The 21,752-nt window shown below is 43.6% G+C and overlaps 1 protein-coding gene across 1 annotated transcript; it reads right to left on the minus strand.

The window, feature by feature from the left end:
- Window positions 1-563: 563 nt before the first annotated feature.
- On the minus strand, window positions 564-21,752 carry SQLE (squalene epoxidase). The gene is made up of 11 exons (XM_058668493.1): window positions 21,349-21,752; window positions 18,191-18,443; window positions 13,459-13,639; window positions 12,291-12,387; window positions 9,443-9,556; window positions 9,176-9,347; window positions 6,299-6,394; window positions 4,501-4,643; window positions 4,062-4,158; window positions 1,785-1,872; window positions 564-1,084 (listed from the first exon to the last, which is right to left on the minus strand). Exons 1-11 carry the CDS (start codon window positions 21,637-21,639, stop codon window positions 892-894), a joined length of 1,725 nt encoding a protein of 574 aa, XP_058524476.1. The 5' UTR covers window positions 21,640-21,752; the 3' UTR covers window positions 564-891.

Here is a 21,752-nt window from a genome sequence, read left to right on the forward strand (position 1 = left end):
GGCCAGCAATTTGGCCAGTAAAATATTTTCTCGGTTGAAAGAGAAAACTTGAAACTTAAAATTTTTATTTTAAAAGCTTTATAAGTAATTTTAGGCCTAATTACTAAAAATTAAACTATTTAATTTTCTAGATTCTATTTTCTCTCTCAGGTATCACAATTTTTTAAAACTTTCTCCTTTTTCTCCCCCCCATTAGTAGGGGTAACAATTTGCATTGAAGTTCTACAGTAACCACTGAATGTCCGTAATCTCTTCAGAGTTACCATGGATAAATTCTGATTTTAACATAGTCCACCAGTATTAATAGCAGTGCTTGATCACTGTTTCCCGAAATAAAGCATCATGGCTTACTCATGTTACGCAGTGAAACCTAAAAAGGGCTTGACTCACTTCGCTAGAGGAGTGTGAAACCAGAGAGACCTCAGCTAGTCACGGCCCTGGCACAGCGAGTCCTCTGCCCCAAAGTGATTTAGTTCACTGGACAGCTTCCCTAGGTCATTTCCATCCACTTTTTCTTTCCCATTATCCTGGAGCCAAGTAAGGAAAACGCACAACAAACATGAAGTCAGAAGAGGTCACTCCTTCTTTTATTTGCATGTACCAATGACCCATCCCAAATACTGAAATCCAAAGAGAAACTGCAGTTCCTGTTAGCACTAATCTGTGGTAACAATCATTTCTTTTAAATATCAAACTTATTCGACCTTTCATTTAAAATTGCAAATTAAGGCATATATTTACATGTTTATATACAAAAAACTTCAAAATCAAACTCATCCAGAGCTTGGTCCAGAGTTTCCACCTGAGAAGTGGTGGAGTATCACGCTCCGCTTACATCCTCTTCCACAAGTTTCGTGGACTTGTTGAGTTCCAGAAGGCTCTCTTTTCAGCTTAATGAACCACATACTTCATTTCTGAGTAAATGAGTGGAAATATGACAGCACAGGCTTTGTACAATACAGCACCACTAGTGAAAAAGGCTCGGGGCTTTGTAATCCAAGGTTCTGATTTAAAGCAAAAGTATGTGGCATAGATTGCAACGGCAAAGAAGTGTCCAATTAAAACAAAAGGGTTCGGAGACAGTCTGCAATAGAAAAAATTAAATTTTACTCATTATTATGTATAATCTATAAGTCTTAACACACATTCCACATTTTAGAGAATTTTAACAATTTATCTGCCTCTTAAGTTTGATGACAAGCACAAATAATTTAATCTTGTTTCCTAAGAAACCATTTAGAATGTTCTTTTCAGAGAAGCCAATCATTCCTCTTGCTCTTATATCCGTAAGCCATATATTCTCGGCTGTTTCCCTCTCACTAATCCAGAGACCCCAGGCTAACCTACTGAGGTCTGGTTTTTCAAAGACACCAGTATGAACATTCAGATATCAGAATGAACGAGAAACGACTCAGAGTTAACTGCAAGCATTCCACACCCGTGTCCACACGGTCTACACTAACACTGTCTCAGCCCTCCGCTCTCTTCACTCACGTTCCCCGTCAAGTTCATGTTTCTCCGTTGCGCATGGGTCCCACAGGTGGGATGTGAGCAAAGCCACAATGAAAAACGAAGCCTTCTGAATGACGCCACCTCAGCTGGCACATCTAATAAACGCTGTTTCCTAGAAATGACCTAAATGCCGCCTTTTCTTACTCCTATGATCCACCTTCTGACTGGGATATTAAAAAGTAATACAACAGGACAAAATTTATGTCAGCAGAGACTTGTAATAATTCATAAGCTAAACACTCTCAGAACCTTGGAATACCATCAAAACTTACACAGAAAGCAGGCCAACAGGACCGGCAACACATTCTCCTCCAAGTTTGAAATATAGAAAACAGGCTTTTCTTAGCTGATGCAGGGAGTCTAAAATAAAATTTAACGATCAGTCTCAATCAAAATACATATTTACTATGCCAATGATATGTAAGAAATGATGATGATAAATATCAAGTCTAGCCTGAAAGATGATTTTTTACTATCTAGTTTCAGAGTTTCAACAACCAGAATTTCTTTTAAATTACAAAATCAACATGGGTAGTAATGTATTTTGTTAGTAAATAATTATTGTACTAATATTTAATTATCAGAAGCGAAGAGTTGTTTAAACGTTATTTCCAGATTTTGTAAATTCACTGTAGGGTTCAAGATACTTATGAACTCTTTATTATAAAAATACAACTGCAGAGGGCCTGGTGTGATAGACAAGTGGCTAAATCCTCGCCTTCCATGTGATGGGATCCCATATGGGAACTGGTTCGTATCCTGGCTGCTTCCTTTCCCTTCCTGCTTGTGGCCTGGGAAAGCAGTAGAGGATGACCCAAAGCCTTGGGACCCTGCACTCGTGTGGGAGACCTGGAAGAAGCTACTGGCTCCTTCCCTGCTTCAAATCAGCTCAGCTCCAGCCACTGAGGCCACCTGCGGAGTGAACCAGCGGATGGAAGATCTTTCTCTGTTTCTCCTTCTGTGTATATCTGCCTTTCCAATTAAAAAAAAAAAAATGTAGAAACCAAACCAAACTTTCAATCTTTGAGAAGCCTGACATTGATCCCTTACCTAAGCTATAAATGATCAAGGAAAAGAACAGGAACAGCTGGTGTATCAGTAACCTTTCAGGCGACTCAGAATCAATGACCTTCTCAGGCATGCTTTGATTTTTCTCCATGGACTTTTTTTGAAGTCTAATAAGTAAACTTGTTTTGTTAGTATAGTCGGATATATAATATAAGAACTCAAGCGCTAAGGAAAGCTCAAATGTATTGTGTTTAGTTTGCCAAGCCATTTTAACTTCCATGCTGGCGTAGGCACACACTGGCTTTGCATCACAATCGGTCAGTTATTTTAGCAAGAGTGGCGGTTTTAGAGGCTAAGGAAAGAACTGTTACTGATTCATCTTTTGTAACCATCACCAAAGCACTGATTAATAGGGCCTGAACGAGGTAACAGGCAGGCTGCAAATGTTCTTAAATGATCAGATTAAAAAACTCAAAAGTCTAGTTTCATTCATCTACCATAACTCTCATTTTTCTATCACTGTGGTGTCCTTTCCCCATTTCTAACACCACCTTTGCTAAGCCTTATTTTTCTTAATACAGGCTGAATAGCCCTTATTCAAAATGCTTGTACAAGCATTTCACACATGCCACAAACTCGTAGACTGTGGAACATTCCAGATTTTAGAGCTTTGGATTAGGGATGCTCAGGTTATATGTAAAGTGATTATCCCCTCTGTACAATAGAGACGTAAGAACAGCAGCGCAGGACTGTTCCAAGTGAATAGAAGGTAAATGTATTTTATTCTTCAAATGTAAACTGGACTTGAAGCTTATGTGTATTTTTAAAAACACTAGCATAAAAAGAGATTAGGGAGAAAAAAAAACTAATATTCAGAAAAGACCACCCTGCCTTTTAATACATAGCCAGAAAGACCTCCTATCACAATTTATCCATCTCAGGATGAAAATCATCGAATTTTGACCAGAGAAACTGAACATCATGAACACATTGCTAAAGTATTGCTGTTGTGCTACAAAAAGAAAATCAACAACCTTCTAAGATAAAATAGTAGGTATTATAAGAAAGTAAAAATTGTGCTCAATGAGGAAGAACTACAACTCTGGCCAATGCTGTGCTTAGCTGTATAGCAGGCAAAAGCAGCCAGCCACCCACAGGGCCAGCAGCCCATAGGGACACCATATGGAGTCCCAGCAACTACACTTCCAATCCTACTCCTTGCTAACATGCTTGGGAAAGTAGAAGATGACCCAAGTGTTTGGGTACCTGCACCCAAGTAAGCGGAAGACCCAACCTGGTTTCAGGTTGGCCCATCTCCAGCTTTGCAGCCATTTGCAGGGCAAATCATTGCATGGAAAAATCTCTTATCTCCCACCTCTCTAACTCTGCCTTTTCAAATAAATACATCTTTTAAGAAAAGCAGGGAGGGAAACAATTTTGGAATGATTTCTGGCCTGATCACTAACTCTTGTAATGAAGATCCTTTCTTGCCTTCAGAATCTGGAATTCAGTAACACTCATCAAGAAAGAGCTATACTTACCATCTGCAGCAGAAAACAATTCATAAAGAGCCTGGGCAAGTACATTCACAACGAAAGAATGAGATCTTTTCCTTGACCAATGGAATGAACTTTTAGCCTAAAAAGAGAAAAAGATCACTTATTACCCAATAAAGCAGAACTGTCCTTCTCATCATCTCCTATTAAGGCTTACCCTGAGGTCTGTACAGCCAGCACAGCCTTATGTCTGACATCAAAGAATAACATCTTCACAGCGGTGGGGACATGAACTCTGAAGCTCAATTTACAAAGCACTCCAGTGCCGGGTAATACTCAAATACAGGAAACAGAGTCCGGTCTGCTAAGCCTGAATAAGACCACCGAAGAGCCATGAGGAAGACCCAGGCTCCCTACACAGCTCTCCGCCTTAGTCCCTGCAGAGAAACTGAGCCTTCTGGCCATGGCATAACCTTAGGCCCACCTGGGAAACAGCCGCATCATCATAGAGGTCAGGGATGCCCATGAGCAGTTTCCTCCAGATTTTTATATCTTTAAAAGCAACGGTCATTCCTCCGCCAGTGAGAGGATGCCTTATGTTGTATGCGTCCCCCAGAACAAGCACACCTGTGAACAGAGATCACGGGAGACAAAAGAAAGAGTGACAATTCTGTTAACTTATAAATATTACCAATGTGAGTTAAGAATGATTAAGTAAGAAGACAAAAAGCTAAATCTATTAAGGCAAAAAAAAAGTTTCAAATTTGATTCACTCAACGTCTACTGGGCATTTAGTGTATGCCAAGCACTGATGAAATAAGGAAAATAAGAATGGTCTCTAGCCTCATAAAAGTTACAATGGGACCAGCACTGTGGCACGGCCAGCTAAGCCACTGCCTACAACACAGGCATCACATCAGCTCCTGGCTCAGGGCTTAGCCTGGCCCATCCCTGGCTGTGCAGCTATCTGAGGAGTGAATCGATGGAAGGTATTGCTCTCTCCTGCTCTCTTTGTAACTAGCAATGTTCTAATAATCAAAAATCAAATATGGAAACATCTGTCCAAGTGAGAGGCCAGCATGCGCTGTGGCTTACCAGGTAAAGCCACCACCTGTAATGCCAGCTTCCCATATGGGCATCAACTGCTCTAATTCCAGTCCAGCTCCCTGCTCGTGGCCTGGAAAGAGCAGAAGATGTCCAAGTGCTTGTGGCCATGCCACCCATGAAGGAGACATGGAAGAAGCCCCTGCTTCCTGGCTTCAGCCTGGCCTAGTGCTGACCGGTGCAGCCATCTGGGTGGTAACCCAGTGGAGGCAAGTCACCTTTGTCTCTCTCTGTAATTATTTCAAATAAATAAATCTTGAAAAAAGCCACTACCTAAAAAATTTCAATTGCCTACAGGTCTCAAACTAAATGGTTAACATATGGTCTACCTGTCAACCCCAACACCAGCCCCAGACCCCACTAACAGGAAGCTGAGTGCCTTCACACATCACCAGCTCCAGCCCCTAGACTTGGCGGGCATTTCACTTCAGAGTGCCTCAATCTCAAAGTACACCAAAGAGACTCCCACTTATCCTGGAGGCTCAATCCTACCTGAGTGGCCTACTGTACCCATGTTTTAAATATATGTACATATATTTTTATTGCAAAGTCAGATATACAGAGAAGAAACAGGAAGAGCTTCCGTCCACTGATTCACTCGCAAGTGGCTTTGACAACCAGAGCTGAGGCCATCTGAAGCCAGGAGCTTCTTTCGGGTCTCCCATGTGGGTGCAGTATCCCAAGGCTTTGGGCCATCCTCAACTGCTTTCCCAGGCCACAAGCAGGGAGCTAGATGGGAAGCAGGGCCGCTGGGACATGAATTGGCACCCATATGGGAGCCTGGCACATGCAAGGCGAGGACTTTAGCCACTAGGCCACGCCGCTGGGCCCTACAGCACCCTTTCTAAACACCCCCTCCATTTCACAAGCTTCCCTCCCTGCCTCCCTGTGAATCTGGGATACCATAAATGGGTTCTTATTACAAAAGGTACCAACAGTGTTGTGAAATTACTGGTCTACATTCCTTCCAGGAAAACTTCCTACACTAGGTGAGTACAATCCTTTAATTGCTGTATCCCCAGTGACTAGCAAGTGACTAACAATCACTCTCAAAATTAAATTAGTATTAGGAATCTGATAATCTGTAGCAAGTAATTCTCCTGCCCACATCATTCAGAAAAGTATAAATTAATCACATGAGTCAAAACACTGAATCCTTAATCAAAATGAAGTAATACCTCGCTTGTTTACTGGTGAAGGAGGAAGGAAACTGGCTGGCATGGCCCTCAAACGAGAATTCTGGACGCCATCCAGGAAGGCTTCTTTCAGGTGATCTGCAACAAGTCACCCACACCCAGAGAAAGGGGTTAGAACACTAATTTCAAATCAGAACATTTGTTATCAAATATAAACAAAAACCTCTGGCTCATCTCCAGTGCTTTTTGCACAGCTCCTCTGTGATATATCAAGAAATCTATTGTCTATTAAGAACAAAATTACTCATTGATCATCCAGTTTTTCATGTTAAGGAGCAACTAAAGAATCTTAGTTAGGGTTAGAATCTTAGGCATTATACAGCTGAATAGCTGAGTGAACAATAAACTAGAGAAAAAGTGAGGCAAACCCAGATGAGCCTGTTTGTGATGTTAACTGGCAGCTGTCATGCTTAAGAACAACACACACTGATAACACCAGATAGAACACTACCCATTTATAAACAGCAGAAGATTCTGCGCACTCAAACACACTAACGCTTACAAAAACACGTCAGCTTCAGCTCCCTGAGCTCCAGCTGCTCTAGCACCAAAATGAAATGGTTAGAGTATGGGCCCAGCGGCGTGGCCTAGCAGCTAAAGTCCTCGCCTTCAACGCCCTGGATCCTATATGGGCGCCGGTTCTAATCCCGGCAGCTCCACTTCCCATCCAGCTCCCTGCTTGTGGCCTGGGAAAGCAGTCGAGGACAGCCCAATGCATTGGGACCCTGCACCCGTGTGGGAGACCTGGAAGAGGTTCCTGGTTCCTGGCTTCAGATCGACACAGCACCGGCCGTTGCGGTCACTTGGGGAGTGAGTCATCGGACGGAAGATCTTCCTCTCTGTCTCTCCTCCTCTCTGTATATCTGACTTCGTAATAAAAACAAATCTTTAAAAAAAAAAATAACTTGGGGCCCGGCGGCGTGGCCTAGCGGCTAAAGTCCTCGCCTTGAAAGCCCCGGGATCCCATATGGGCGCCGGTTCTAATCCCAGCAGCCCCACTTCCCATCCAGCTCCCTGCTTGTGGCCTGGGAAAGCAGTTGAGGACGGCCCAATGCATTGGGACACTGCACCCGCGTGGGAGACCTGGAAGAGGTCCCAGGTTCCCAGCTTCGGATCGGCGCACATCGGCCCGTTGAGGCTCACTTGGGCAGTGAATCATCGGACGGAAGATCTTCCTCTCTGTCTCTCCTCCTCTGTGTATATCTGGCTGTAATAAAATGAATAAATCTTAAAAAAAAAAAAAAACTTGAAAAGACTGGAATATTTAACACAAAACGTATTCCTGTCAAGGAAATTTTATTAGTTTAATCATATAACTGACAAGTAGGGTATGTCTTCAATTTTATCAAAAGTCTTTAATTGTTTTTATTAATTGAAGATGTCAAAGAAACATCTGCCCTTCCTTATATACTGCCATATTAGCTACAATAGCCAATATGCGGAAATAAACTATCATTACACGGATGGATAAATAAACAAGATGCCCACGTATGCAATGGAATATTTTTCAGAAGGAAAATTTGCCAGCTAAAACAACCTATCTTAATTTGGATGATATCATGCTAAACCAAGTAAGTCATACACAGAAAGAAAACAGTACATGTTATTTATATATATAATCTAAGATGGTCAGACTCGGAAGCAGCCAACAGGGACTCGGTGGGAGGTGGCAGGTGCTGGGCAGATAGACAGTAGAAATTGCTGATGAGGCAAGAGAAACATGTTCTCCCAATCTAAAGTCCAGCATAGCGTCTATGGTGTACGATACCCAAACCTGTCGAGAGCATAATGTTTCCTATGTCTTTCCTATATCTTCCAGGGTTTAAAAAAGCAAACAAGTTCAACAAAAATTCTGAATTTGGAAAAAAAAAAAAAAAAAGATTTCTTCTATTAGTGCTTTTACAAAAACATCTGAAAGTTAATGAAGTCTTTGTATTCGACGTAAAACTAAAGCGTGGACCTCAAACAGCCTCTGCAGTTCTCAGGCTCCAAGGGCAGGCATGACATAACCAGTTCATCCGTGAAGACACTGGCTAAGCTCTCTGAAACTTGGTTCTCTCATCTGTAAAACAGGACTAACAATAAGGCCTGCCTCCTAACTGAAATAAGACCAGCACTGCAGCACAGTGAGTAATACCGTTGCCTGCCGTGTGGAAATCCTACATGCACACGATTTCAAGCACTGCCTACTCCACCCCAATCCAGCTCCCTGCGTGGCCTGGGACAGTGCAGGATGGGCCAAGTGCTTGGGCTCCTACACCCAGGCGGGAGGCCCAGAAGAACCTTCTTGGCTTCCAGCTTCAGAGTGGCCAAGATCAAGCCATTGCAGCCATTTGGGGAGTGAGCCAGCACACTGAAATCTCTCTCTCCTCTATCTAACTCTGCCTTTCAAATAACTAAATTAATAAAAGACAGAAAGGATGTAAAGAAGAAAGCAAGGGAGGGAGAGAGGGAAGGAGGAAAGAAGGAAGGGAAGGAGGCAGAGAGGGAGCGATGGAGGGATATGACGAGGATATGCCACACACTTCAAGAACTGAGACCTCAGATTGCTGCGCAGGCTACTTTTGAAAACACGATATAATCAACATGACAAAAGTACTGAGTCTTTTATTTCCACCTTTGGAGGTTTTCTTTTCTTCAACTTATTATTGACACATAATAATTACATCTATTTGTGGGGTTAATTGTCTATATGTCTGTTTTCTAAAAGTGTTGGCACCGGTTCGCTGCACACAATTTTCACCTTCACCCTTCTCCACTGGCCTGAGACATGGCGGCAGGGAGAAGTGGAGATGGAGGGGCTCGCGTGAAATCGGTTTTCAGACTAGATCACAATGGGAACAAAACCCAATTTCTTACCAGGTATTTGTGGGTGAACGTTTTCAATCATGTATTCTCTTAAATCCCTGGGCATTTCCCCTCGCACGTCCACAAGCACTCGAGTTTCATTAGATGAAATCTGGTAGATGAGAACTGGACTCGGATTAACTAGCACAAGCTCTGCATGATGTGCTTTAAATTGTGGTGCGTTCTAAAAAAGCAAAAGGGCATCCTTCAATAATTTGCAAATTTCAACCTGCTATTTTTTTGCCTGTTTTCTTTCTTAAAATCAGACTGCCACGTTACCTTCATAAGAAAGCCAACAAAATGAGATGAAATGGAAACTTTATTGGCGATCAGGTTTTTCCTGAACTTGGAGAAAAGCCCATCTGCAACGACCGTCAGTGGAGCGTGAAGTTCCTGTAACACAGAACACTCGGCTCAGCGGCCAGCTGGTGGCCACGCGGCGGAAAGACCACTCTTCGCAGATGCACACAAACAGACTTAGATACGTTATGGCGTACCATTACAGAGAACAGCTGAAGATAGTGCTGTGAGGAAACTGTTGCTGGGCTTCAGAGAATGCATGGCCTCTGTACCTTTGGAGACACTTCCTGAGTTCCGAGGGCAACTCCCGTGGCAGCCCTTGCAGCCCAGCCATCTGGGCTTACTCTACACTTAAAAACCCAACAGAAGCAGCAGCCACAAGGCCAGCTTGGGCTGAACCACAGGCAAGCCGGATGCTCTTGGCTTAGAATTTTCGGGCCTCACATAGTGCTTTTAAATCAGTGGCTGTCACCGCAGAAGAGGATTTTGGGGAGGCTGAAGAGGCAGCCTAAGGCGGAGCCCCCAGGTGTCTCAATCCCCTCTGCTGCCCGGTCCTCTCCTTCAGAATCTGTGTTGCTGCCTCTCCTTTTTCTCTTGGGGGTGGTGGGAGGTGGATCTAGAACAGTGCCTGGCATACAGTAGGAGCTCAATAAATCTTCTGTTTCCTCAATGTCTCCTCTTTCCACTCTGGGAAACATAAATTCTGCCATGTATTACCTTCTGGTGCCCACTCCTCCCATCTGTCCAGTTCATATTTTCTTTCTGTTTTCCAAAGTAATTCTCCCAAGAATCTGGGTTGTCTGCCATTCAGAACAAGCCATGGGCAGGGAATCCAGGTAAGTCCAGGCAGCAGCCAAGAAAGGTGGCAAGAAGCCCAGCACGTGCAGGTGTCTTGTGATCCGGCTCAGCTTCAGGGAGTGGGAGCAGTATTATCTCTGTCCCTGGCCTCCTTCTAGGTTTGTCCTCAGCTCAACTTTCTGTTTCATTTCCTCCAGACTGAAGGAGAAGGACCAGCCTGGGTCCCTAAGCCCCCAGTAACTCTCCCCACCCCTATCCATCCCCCTGACATGGCTTGGGAGGGTTTGCCTGCCACCAGAGGGGACAGGGTACCCTGTCTGCAGCGACTCATCTCTTCTGTTCTTTGCCCCATGCCTTTGGTTTTGTACTACATTTCAGATTTCTATTTTGTGCTGAACTTCCTTTTTTTTTATATTGAAAAGATGGCATTGCCCCAGGAGCCAAAAATAAACAGGGATTTAAAAAAAAATCAGTAGCTGGGACTTACTACAATTTCTGTAGGAATGGCCATACATATGCGTCTCACCACACGACAAGCAGAGAACACCTTGTGGTCGCCCTCAGCAGAGCGCAAATCCCAGGGCAGAGTGACCTTAGGGAGCAGCCTGAAGAACCACCCACCGATTTGCCTGTCCCTCTTCTGCTTCGGCTGCCCCACGGCGGTACACTTGCTCTCCTGCTGTTTCCCGGAAGGCTCTGCTTCTGCCTACTGCTGTACAGTGTTCCTGCAGTAACAATGCTGGACTGCACCCTTAAAACCAGCAAGAGCAAAAATGTATGCTGTACATTATCTGCCAAAACAGACACTGTGAAATAAGGAAGGAAGGGGTGAGCCCTGGCACAGAGGGCAGGGCACGGCAGTGCCTGGGTTGGAGTTCCAGATCTGTTCTTGACTTCAGCTGCCTGCCAATGAGCATGCCACGAAGCAACAGGTCACAGGTCAATACTCAGGGCTCTGCTGTCCATGTAAGCTGAACTGCCAACTCCCTGGAGAGCCTAAGCCGTCACAGGCATCTGGAGGCAGAAGTAGCAGATGGCAAGTTCCCCTCTTTCTCTTCGTTCCCTCTCAATAAAAAAAAATTAAAAGTTGGGCCCGGCGCCGTGGCCTTGTGGCTAAAGTCCTTGCCTTGAACGCACCAGGATCCCATATAAGCGCTGGTTCTAATCCTGGCAGTCCCATTTCCCATCCAGCTCCCTGCTTGAGGCCTGGGAAAGCAGTTGAGGATGGCCCAAAGCCTTGAGACCCTGCACCCATGTGGGAGACCTGGAGGAAGTTCCTGGCTCCTGGCTTCAGATCGGCGCAGCACTGGCCGTTGTGGCTGCTTGGGGAGTGAATCATCGGACGGAAGATCTTCCTTTCTGTCTCTCCTCCTCTATATACATATGACTTTGCAATAAAAATAAATAAATCTCTTTTAAAAATTAAAAGTACATAAATATGGCTGCATCACTGATTTTAAGTTCTCCCACATTTATTTGACTTATTGATGAAAACAATTTTTTTACCTTAATCATTTCTCTCAATCTCAATCTCAGTGCTTCCTCTTACCCCTTACTACTTCCCATTTATTCCTCTGTTGACTTATATTTCTCATAACAGGTATATATATAAACTTGAAGAGAAGAAAGACGGAGAGAAAAGGACAGAAAATCTCCCTCCACGAGCTGACTTCCCAAATGTTGCAACAGTTGGGGCTGGGCCGGGCCAAAGCCAGGAGTTGAGATCTTAACCCAGGTTTCCCAAGGGGATGGCACAGACCCAAGTACTTGAGCCATCATCTGCTGGCTCGCAGGGTGCAGACCACCAGGCTGCTGGTATGAGAAGCAGAGCCAGGCCGTAAAGCAGCCTCTCGGGTCCGGGATACAGCCATCGCAAGCAGTGTCTCAGCTACTGTACCAGGCCCTCCCTTCACCTGCACTGTCGATGCTGTTAGCTGATCTCACAGAAAGCTTAGATAAGTCACGCATGAAACAACAGATGTAAAACAAAGAATCAGGTTTTCGGAAGAGCTGACATCTGGTACCTCACCTTGATCTCTCCACTTTCTTTGTCCTTGTACTGAACTCCCACCACCACGTCATCTTCCTCTAACAGCTGCAGCACCACGCCTTCAATAAACCTGGTGCTAAAGGACAGACAGGCAGAAATAAATTTCTGTGGCAGCACATTTAAGAAATTTAGCTTAGACACGATCAATTATTCCTTATCCCAAGTTTAGTCATATAAACTAGACATCAAGTGTGCACAAACAGGTGTGCACAGAGGTCTACAAGGAGAAAAGCAAAAAAAATTGTTAGTGAGCTTTAAAACTGTGTGTGGGCTGAACACACATCACTAATGTATTGAGCAAAAAGTATTTTTTAAAAGTCATACTACACTTTTATCTTAATGAAACAACAAACACAGGCAGAGAAACTTAACATACCCACACACACACACAAATAGAGGAGAACAACACAAGAGTTTGGGACTTATATACTAAATTAGAGTGCTTATTTTCAGTGAAAAGGTATTATTTTACACATTCTACTTTCACGAGTCACAAGACTTCTCAGCCATAAGGGTAAATCCACTTCCTCACTTGCTTTGTTAACACTAAGTCTAGCTATCACATAAAGGTCTTCATGTTAAAAATGTCCTCGGGCCCCGCGGCGTGGCCTAGCAGCTAAAGTCCTCGCCTTGAAAGCCCCGGGATCCCATATGGGCGCCGGTTCTAATCCCAGCAGCTCCACTTCCCATCCAGCTCCCTGCTTGTGGCCTGGGGAGGCAGTCGAAGACGGCCCAAGGCATTGGGCCACTGCACCCGTGTGGGAGACCCGGAAGAGGTTCCAGGTTCCCGGCATTGGATCGGCGCGTACCGGCCGTTGCGGCTCCCTTGGGGAGTGAATCATCGGATGGAAGATCTTCCTCTCTGTCTCTCCTCCTCTGTGTATATCTGACTGTAATAAAATAAATAAATCTTTAAAAAAAATAAAAATAAATAAAAATGTCCTCAACTAGAGTGCTTAAAGGTCAAACAAGTATAACGTACTGACCATGCATAAAAGTCAGTCCTGTCAGACTAAGCATTTAGAAAGAAATAGGAATTTCTCCTTGGAGCCCTCTGTCCTTTCAATATAATTTATAAGATCTTTGCACACCGGCTGAATTTCACCATATTAATTCTGGAGCAGTATGTGCATGAAGCTGCACTTACTTGGGCTCTGCCATGGCTGCTTTCCGGAGACTCATGATGAATCTTCCGTGATGGAAGGCTCTTCCGCTCTGCACCTGACTGCTTTCCGAGAGAGGGTAAGGTATCTGAACCTCGGATTGGCTCTCCTGATCGTGAATGATGTAGCCGTGGATAGTCTGTGCGTCCAGACCCTCCACTGTATCTGCAAAAACAAGTCAGCCCAACGAGGGTGTATTAGCACTCCCAAAGACAGACGAGGCACCAAGCCCACAGAGGCTATTAGAAACGAATCCTGTCTTCACACAGGTAAGCTACTACCTGGAAAACTGAACCAACTTAGAAGTCTTTATGCTTCTGGAGAAACAGACGTCTCAGTGAGAAGATCTGTGGAACTTAAGAGAGCAGCACCACAGTGTCAGTCTGCGATTCTCCTTGACCTCAGACAGATACACAGGAAATGTAACAGCCACCATCCTCGCCTGAGGAACCTTCTAGATCTGCAGAGGGACACATTTGGGTCGTCTAACCATTATTTTTTTTTCAATATATGACTATGTGGATCTGTCACAAAAACAAACAAAAACAATTTTATCCATAAAGACTGAATATCCAAAAATCTAATTGCCTGGGACAAAAGACAAGGTAGTAGGATTATTTCTTTTATACTATGATTTCAACCTATCTTCAAAATTCACTCAGGATAAATTATGAATTTTTGTAAATCAAGTATTTTAAAAAGTAGCAATAAGAAAAACACTGAATGCCTCAGATCCCTGAAAAAGTGCTTTACTAAGGTTAAAACAAAAAGGTTGTTAAAGAATTTTGACAGAAAATATCATTTTTTTAAAGATTTATTTTATTTTTATTGCAAAACCAGATATACAGAGAGGAGGAGAGACAAAGAGAAAGATCTTCGTCTGATGATTGATTTCCCAAGTGAGTGCAATGGCCAGTGCTGTGCCGATCAGAAGCCAGGAGCCAGGAACCTCCTCCAGGTCTCCCACATGGGTGCAGGGTCCCAAGGCTTTGGGCCATCAGGGATCCCATGTGGGTGCCGGTTCTAATCCCGGCGGCCTCGCTTCCCATCCAGCTCCCTGATTATGACCTGGTAAAGCAGTCGAGGACAGCCCAAAGCCTTGGGACCCTGCACCCACGTGGGAGACCCCGAAGAGCTCCTGGCTCCTGGCTTCGGACTGGCTCAGCTCTAGCCGTTTTGGTCACTTGGGGAGTGAACCATCGGACGAAAGATCTTCCTCTCTGTCTCTCCTCCTCTCTATATATCCGCCTTTCCAATAAAAATAAATAAATCTTAAAAAAAAAAATTAAAACCTGATAAGAAAAATTGATAAAATAAAAATCTAACATTACTGGTTATGCTATAATATAGAAAATTCATCTATTGCTAACAATGCTATCAATGACCAACATTTTAGAAAATAACCATAGTAATAAATGGCAAGAATCCTGACGAAGTGAGCATCTTTTAGTAATCTTAGTCTTGGAAATTCGTCCCCAGTGTGGCAACAGATAGGGGGCCTTTGCAGATGAGCAGCTCATGTTTTAGCCAGTTTTGTGTGAAGTAACAGAACAGAATACCTGGCACTAGATACTTTAAAGTACAAACATTCATGTCTTATGACTCTTGAGGCTTTGCGGGCCAAAGCACCTGCATCTACAAAGGTACAGAGTCTTCTTGCTGTGCTATGCCATGCTGGACCACATGCATCCAGAGCTGACCAAGTACATAAGGAAGTAGATCAAGTGTGCTTAACAATCAGTATTGACCCATTCCCGAGCAGGAGTCCACATGACCTAAAATACCTCCCATCAGATCCCATCTCTCAACCCTGCTTTACTGAAGATTAAATTTCCAACATAAACCTTTGGGGGACACATTCAAATTATGCAAGTCAGCTGAATATAGCTGTCATGATGCAATTAAGACACAATGATATGAAACATGAATCTGGCACAATACGAAATATATGACACAATAATAATAATATGAAATATAGCTATCATGATGAAAATAAGACACAAGACAGAGCTTCTGTCCCTTCTCTCTTGCCACGACGCAGGAACAGAACAAGAAAGCAGCTGTCAAATCAGGAAGAAGGTCACCAAGAACCCTGTCATGAAGCTACTCTGATCCTGGACAGGCAGCCTCCAAAATACTGGAATAATAAATATTTCTTTTTTAGGTTATCCAGTCTTCGGTATTCCAATGGAGCAGACCAGTCTAGGGTATTTCACTATGGCCATACTACCCTGAAAATGCCTCATCTCATTTAATCTTGCCTGCAACCTTTCAAATAAACATAGATTTAAATTTATTTTTAAAACTAGGATTCTTCCACCTGCTAGTAATACTCATTTCAGTCATGCTTTTTTGGCAACATCATAAATCACCTCTAATTTGACAAATCCTGCGTGGGTATAACAGCGCAGTGGGTTCAGCCACTGGCATCCAATCTAGCTCCCTGCTCATGCATCTGGGAAGCAGCAGAAGATGCCCCAGGGGCTTGGGGTCCTGCCACCAACGCGGGACACCTGGACGGAGCTGCAGGTTCTGGACTTCACACTGGCCCAGCCATGGCTGCTGCAGCCACTTGAGGAGTGAAAATACAGATGCAGGACCTCCCTGTCTCTCCCTCTCTCTCCAACTTGTTTAAAAAGTGCCAAATTCTATGGCTTTTTCTACATTCATCTTCATTAGCAAGCCTTGACATGGCTGTCCTTCCTCACACATACCCACCCCACTACACAGAACATTCTCCTTGCTTAGATTACGTGATGTCAAACGATCCGCTCTCTTCTCTGGTCTGCCAGCCTCTTCTCAGGTGTTCTTAGCTTCTCTTCCACACAATCTTTAAACGGCAGGTTTCCCAGGGCTTCACTCCACTTTCTCCTTCTCCTTAAACTTGCCTTACGGCCTCAATCACTGCCACAATTTATGTGCCACAAACATGTACTCAACTCTGAAAATTTTCACTCCAGGCAGACAATTCCTCTACACTCTGGATTCATACATCCAATCTGACATCTACAGCTGAATATCCCTAAATTTTATATTCACATAAACAGCATGGCACAAATGGTAAAGCTTGACTCAATGCTAAGTTCTGAAATGAATTTCAAATATAATCAGATGAAACCATGATGACCAAGAAGTAAAATAAATTTCAGTCAGCCTGTCGCATGTATCATATGTACTGCATCAGAATACAGGATGGAGGGTTCCTGTGAACGCTCTTACGGGCTGCTGCCACGATTTGCAGAGCAAATCGGAGCAGGTGCTACTCTGGCTCCTTTGCCTCATCTGCCTGCTGCCTGTCTTTCCAGCCTTCATCTCTCTTCTCCATCACCCACTACCTTCCTGGTATATCTTGTTCTCCTTCTCAGTTCCTTACACAAAACAGCAAACACTACATTACCGATTACACAGTGAATCCATTTAACCTTCACTGTAAAATACAAACCACACTCTCTTAATAAGCCCATTTTACAAACAGAGGAACAAAGAGGTTAACCTATTTAGGCAGGATTATACACCTTCTTAAGCGCAGCTATTCAAACTAAGGCCGTAAGGTTGCAGAAGCAATGATTTTAGCTGGTACACCACACTTCCTACTTTCCACACCAAGCAAGCTCATTCTCACCTCATTAGCCGGGGTACACTTCACAGTCTGTTCTCAATAATAGTTAAAAAAAAATAAATTTTTAAAAATAAAATAAAATAATAATAAAAAGAATAGCTACATCTGACTTGTTTCAAAACAGATCCTTGGTATGCTGGATAGCACCTCCTGCAAAACAGGTAGTGAGTATCTATTTCCCAAATGAATAATTGGTCCTTTGCAAGGACTGACTGAGAATTGGTGCTGTGGCATAGCAAATGAAACTGTGCCTGCAATGCCAGTACCCATACTGGCATTGGTCTAGTCCCAGCGCACCTGGGAAAACTGCAGAAAACAAATCAAGTACTTGGAACCCTCATGAGAGACTCAGTAATTTCTGATTCCTGGCTATTATATGGCATAGGCCTAACCATTTAGGCCATTTGGGGAGTAAACTGGAACATGGAAGATATTCTTTCTTTTTCTTTATCTCTCTCTCTCTCTCCCCCCTCCCCTGCCCTCGTGCCCGAATATCTTGGTGTAACGGCTGGCATTCAGCCTAGTGGTTCACACACCAGCAATCCACACAGTTCTCACGGCTGGCTCTGCCCCACTTCCTGCTAACGCAATCAGTGGCAGGCGTGGTGATCACGCCACACCAACGGAAGACCTGGACCAGGTCAGGAGTTCCTGATCCCAGCCCAGCCCAGCCCAGCCCACCCACACCCTAGCAGGCACATATGGAGTGACCCAGTCCCTCTGTCTCTCCGATGAGTAAATTTTTTTCTTCTTTTTAAAGGCATTGGTTATATTCAAGATGCCTAAATAAAAGATTCAACATATCACTACAAGTATACACTTATTTTTTCAAACCATAGTTTCCTTCAATTTCACTAAATTTCATGCCCTCACTCAAGTTTTCCAGTACTCATGACTTCTAGACATTTCATTATTTAGTTTCCTTCCTATCTCCTCACATTACCAAATGCTTGTTTTCTACTTTGCTTTTATTTTCATGCAAACAAACGAACTTGACAAACAAACGAACTGAAATTGCTTTTTATTAGTTAGAATATATCCTATGCAAAGAACATTTCCTTATCCTCTAAGCCTCCTGAAAATCAGGATGTACCTACCTCCAAGACCGAGGTCTTTGAGAACTTGATAACCTCCTGGCTGCAGAAATTCTCCAACTATCCTGTCGGGTTCTTTCAAATCTCTTTCTATGACTGTCACCTTCCTTCCATCTCTGGAAAGCACTGCTGCCAAAGCAGAGCCAACGATACCAGATCCCACAATGATAACTTCTGGATCGTTCTGGTAAGATGTGGACGTAGAGGTAGCCGCTCCTATTAAGGTTGTTTCGGACATACTGGCTCCTTTCCTGTGCTGTTAAAACAAATGAATTATGCTTCTAAATTTGCTCGGCTTAAGAGATACTAACACAGCAATACAATGGACCATTGCATCTTTCAAACCAAATGAAACACTTTTTAAACCCAGATCACACATAAAAATCAATGATATCAAAATACAGGTTAAGGTCCCAGCGCCATGGCCTAGTGGCTAAAGACCTCGCCTTGAACACGCCAGGATCCCATATGGGCGCCGGTTCTAATCCCGGCGGCCCTGCTTCCCATCCAGCTCCCTGCTTGTGGCCTGGGAAAGCAGTCGAGGACGGCCCAAAGCCTAGGGACACTGCTCCTGTGTGGGAGACCTGGAAAAAGTTCCTGGCTCCTGTCTTCAGATCAGCATAGCACAGGCCATTGCGCTCACTTAGGGAGTGAATCATCAGATGGAAGATCTTCCTCTCTGTCTCTCATCCTCTCTGTATATCTGACTGTGTAATGAAAATAAAATAAATCTTTAAAAAAATAATAAAATTTTTTAAAAATACAGGTTAAATATCCAATAGAATTAAACATATATCCTTTTTTCAAACATGGTATTTAGAAAATGATATTATAAAGATATGTAGAAACACATACTAGCCAGGTATAATAAATGTTTGTAAGAGGCTTCCAAAGCTTGTGCAAAGGCAAAGTTGATATTTATTCTTTAAATATATCTCTGCATTTGCCATAATCACAATTTGATTTCAGTTTGCACACTAGTTACCTGTAACTGTAATTCCACTCTTTATTCCACAGTAATTCCACTGTTTATCCCATTTTGTTTCTGCATTTGCAGTTGAAAAATCTAAATATCAGTTTTATATAACACTGTCAAATGTTGACTACTAATCTACCATACAAGGATTATTTAACCAAATTACAAAGGAACTGAGATTTCATTTTAGTTCCCAAGTATAAGCACACAGTAAATCTGCCCCTTCCTTTTTCCTCATCCTGATACTAGTGAGCCTCAACTTAGGAACGATAGCAAACATTCAATTCATCACGGGTTGAACTGACAGCAAAACTTTCAACTCTGAGCAAGAGAAGAAAAAATTCTCTGAAGAGATTGATTCCCACTGAGAATAACAGTGCATGCATATTGGTTTTTTAAAGATCAATTCTGTTTTGCAATGAGCATTTGTTCTTGCTAGACAGTCTTATCTAAACACATTTCACAATTCACAATATATTCAATGAATACACAATTGCAAGGAATCACTTTTCTTAAATTCTCTGCCTTAATGAATGAAAGGACTCATTTCCATTTCAAGGATTTAAAGGAACTTGGGCCAAAATGAAAATTAAACCTAAAATTCTTTATGGATTCAATATTGTGATTCTAATATTCACCCAGGATTGATTTACCTCTACAACGCATTCCATTTTTAGAATCTGTCTTAGAAAAATACTTTTCCCTCCTTTACCAAGCGTAGAAGACAACCGTCCATGCGTCCCATCAGGGTCTCCAAGGTTCAGAACTCATCAAACTGGGACTGGTGAGGGCCGCACACAGGCAAGGTCCTTTTACTATCTCAAAGATTCGTGCTAGTTTTTCCATGCCTTCTCTCTCTCTCAAACACACACACACATACCCCTACACCCTACACCTGGAAGGTGTGCCTCTGGGGGAAGTCGTCTCACAGAGCTATGTCAGCAGAAGCACTACTGAGAACTCAGCACTTTAACAGATCAGTTTATAAGCCTGATGGTTTGTAAGACACAAGCAGAAAGGCTGAGGTGTTCCCCAAACAGAATTGCTGTTTTCCAAGCCCGACACATCTGTGCACAACAGGACAGTAACCTGGACTGGTGACTGTGCCTTAGACATGACTAGCTTTATAAGATTTCAACCTGAAAATTCCCTTTCCTTTCCCATTCCTGCGACCCGAACCAGCCATGCTACTCAGCTCAGCACCACTCAAGACTTCCACAGCTACACACTAGCCAATGTTTATGAAGCAGCTATAGACTGCAGTTTGCAAATATTAACTCATTTCACCCCCTATCAGCAAGGGTCATGCTTTCCCCTTCTAACAGAAGAGGTAACTCATTCTTAGAAAATTCAGCAATTTGTCAAACATCACAAAGCACTAGAAGTGCTGCAGAAAAAATTCTAAACCTCTCTTTTACAAACCTTACTTGTCGACCTTATTGTGTAGGCCGCTCGCCCACACTGACGGTAGGTCCACTCCACCATCAGCCATTCCCCAGGGGTCTCCCTCCTACTTCTCACTTACCTAAAATCCGTGTCCATTCTTACAAAAAAAAAAAAAAGAAAGAAAAAGAAAAGCTCTTTCAAAAAAGTGAAAATCAAATATTGCTTCACACTTTGAGATCCTTCAAGGCTCTTGGGGGACAGCGCAAATACCCCGAGCCGTGCGGCCTTCTGTCCCGTGGCCTCGAGAACCTTGCCCCACCAGCCTCACCCACTCCCTCGGCAGCAGCCCACGCACCGAAGACTCAGCCTTTACCACAGGAACACTATTGCACTGGGGACATTGCTCAATTACCACTGCTGTCCAGATCTACTTCACGCTCCAAAGAGGCATAGAGGGCTCTAGAATGCTCTCGGTGCTTCTAGGTCAGCTGTCACTTCTCAAAGCAGTGAACTAACTTGGTGCTTGCTGCGTTCTTCCCAGGTGCCAATGCTACCCTTACCCAAGGATTTTAAATAAAGCATCTTTTTTTTTTCCATCCTGGAAAGTGACTCCATCCTCCTCCACAATGAAACCCTAACATTTCTTTCCACTGCTAGTGACCTAACCAATAGCCAAGCGTCCATTGCTACTGAGTGAAACAAATGATTTCCATCATTCCTAGAATGTGAGGAATGTGGACTCTGATACTATTGTTAAAATAACACGTTCATTCATTTGCCCCCCTTGTCATCAACCTACCCTCCTAGCCTCCAGCTGCTCTTTCTTTTCTGATCCAGGAGGGGACTTGGCCCAGAAGAAGCCAACGAGAGGCAGCGCTGAGAGAATATTGGAGATGATGGCGAACTGGGAGCTGCTCTGCTGGTGTCGAACGAGGCCCCCGTTGCGGTGGCGACAGCGGTAGGAGAGCACCAGGCCCAGCGACAGGAACACCAGCACGCACAGCAGGAGCTCCTTGTTGGCCAAGGTGACGAAGTCCCCGCATTTCTTATAAAAATAGGTGAAAGTGGCAATGCCAAGGAAGGTCCACATGGTCCCAAGGTGTCTTTGGTGGTGGCACCGATCAAAGTTGAGAGTCTTTCCCGTAGAGGGTTTTCGCTGTTCACTTTTTTCTCCCCCAAGATGCCGTACTAGCAGGAGCACGG

The sequence above is a fragment of the Ochotona princeps genome, chromosome 9 (assembly GCF_030435755.1).
Source record: "Ochotona princeps isolate mOchPri1 chromosome 9, mOchPri1.hap1, whole genome shotgun sequence".
NCBI classification, from domain to species: Eukaryota; Metazoa; Chordata; class Mammalia; order Lagomorpha; family Ochotonidae; genus Ochotona; species Ochotona princeps.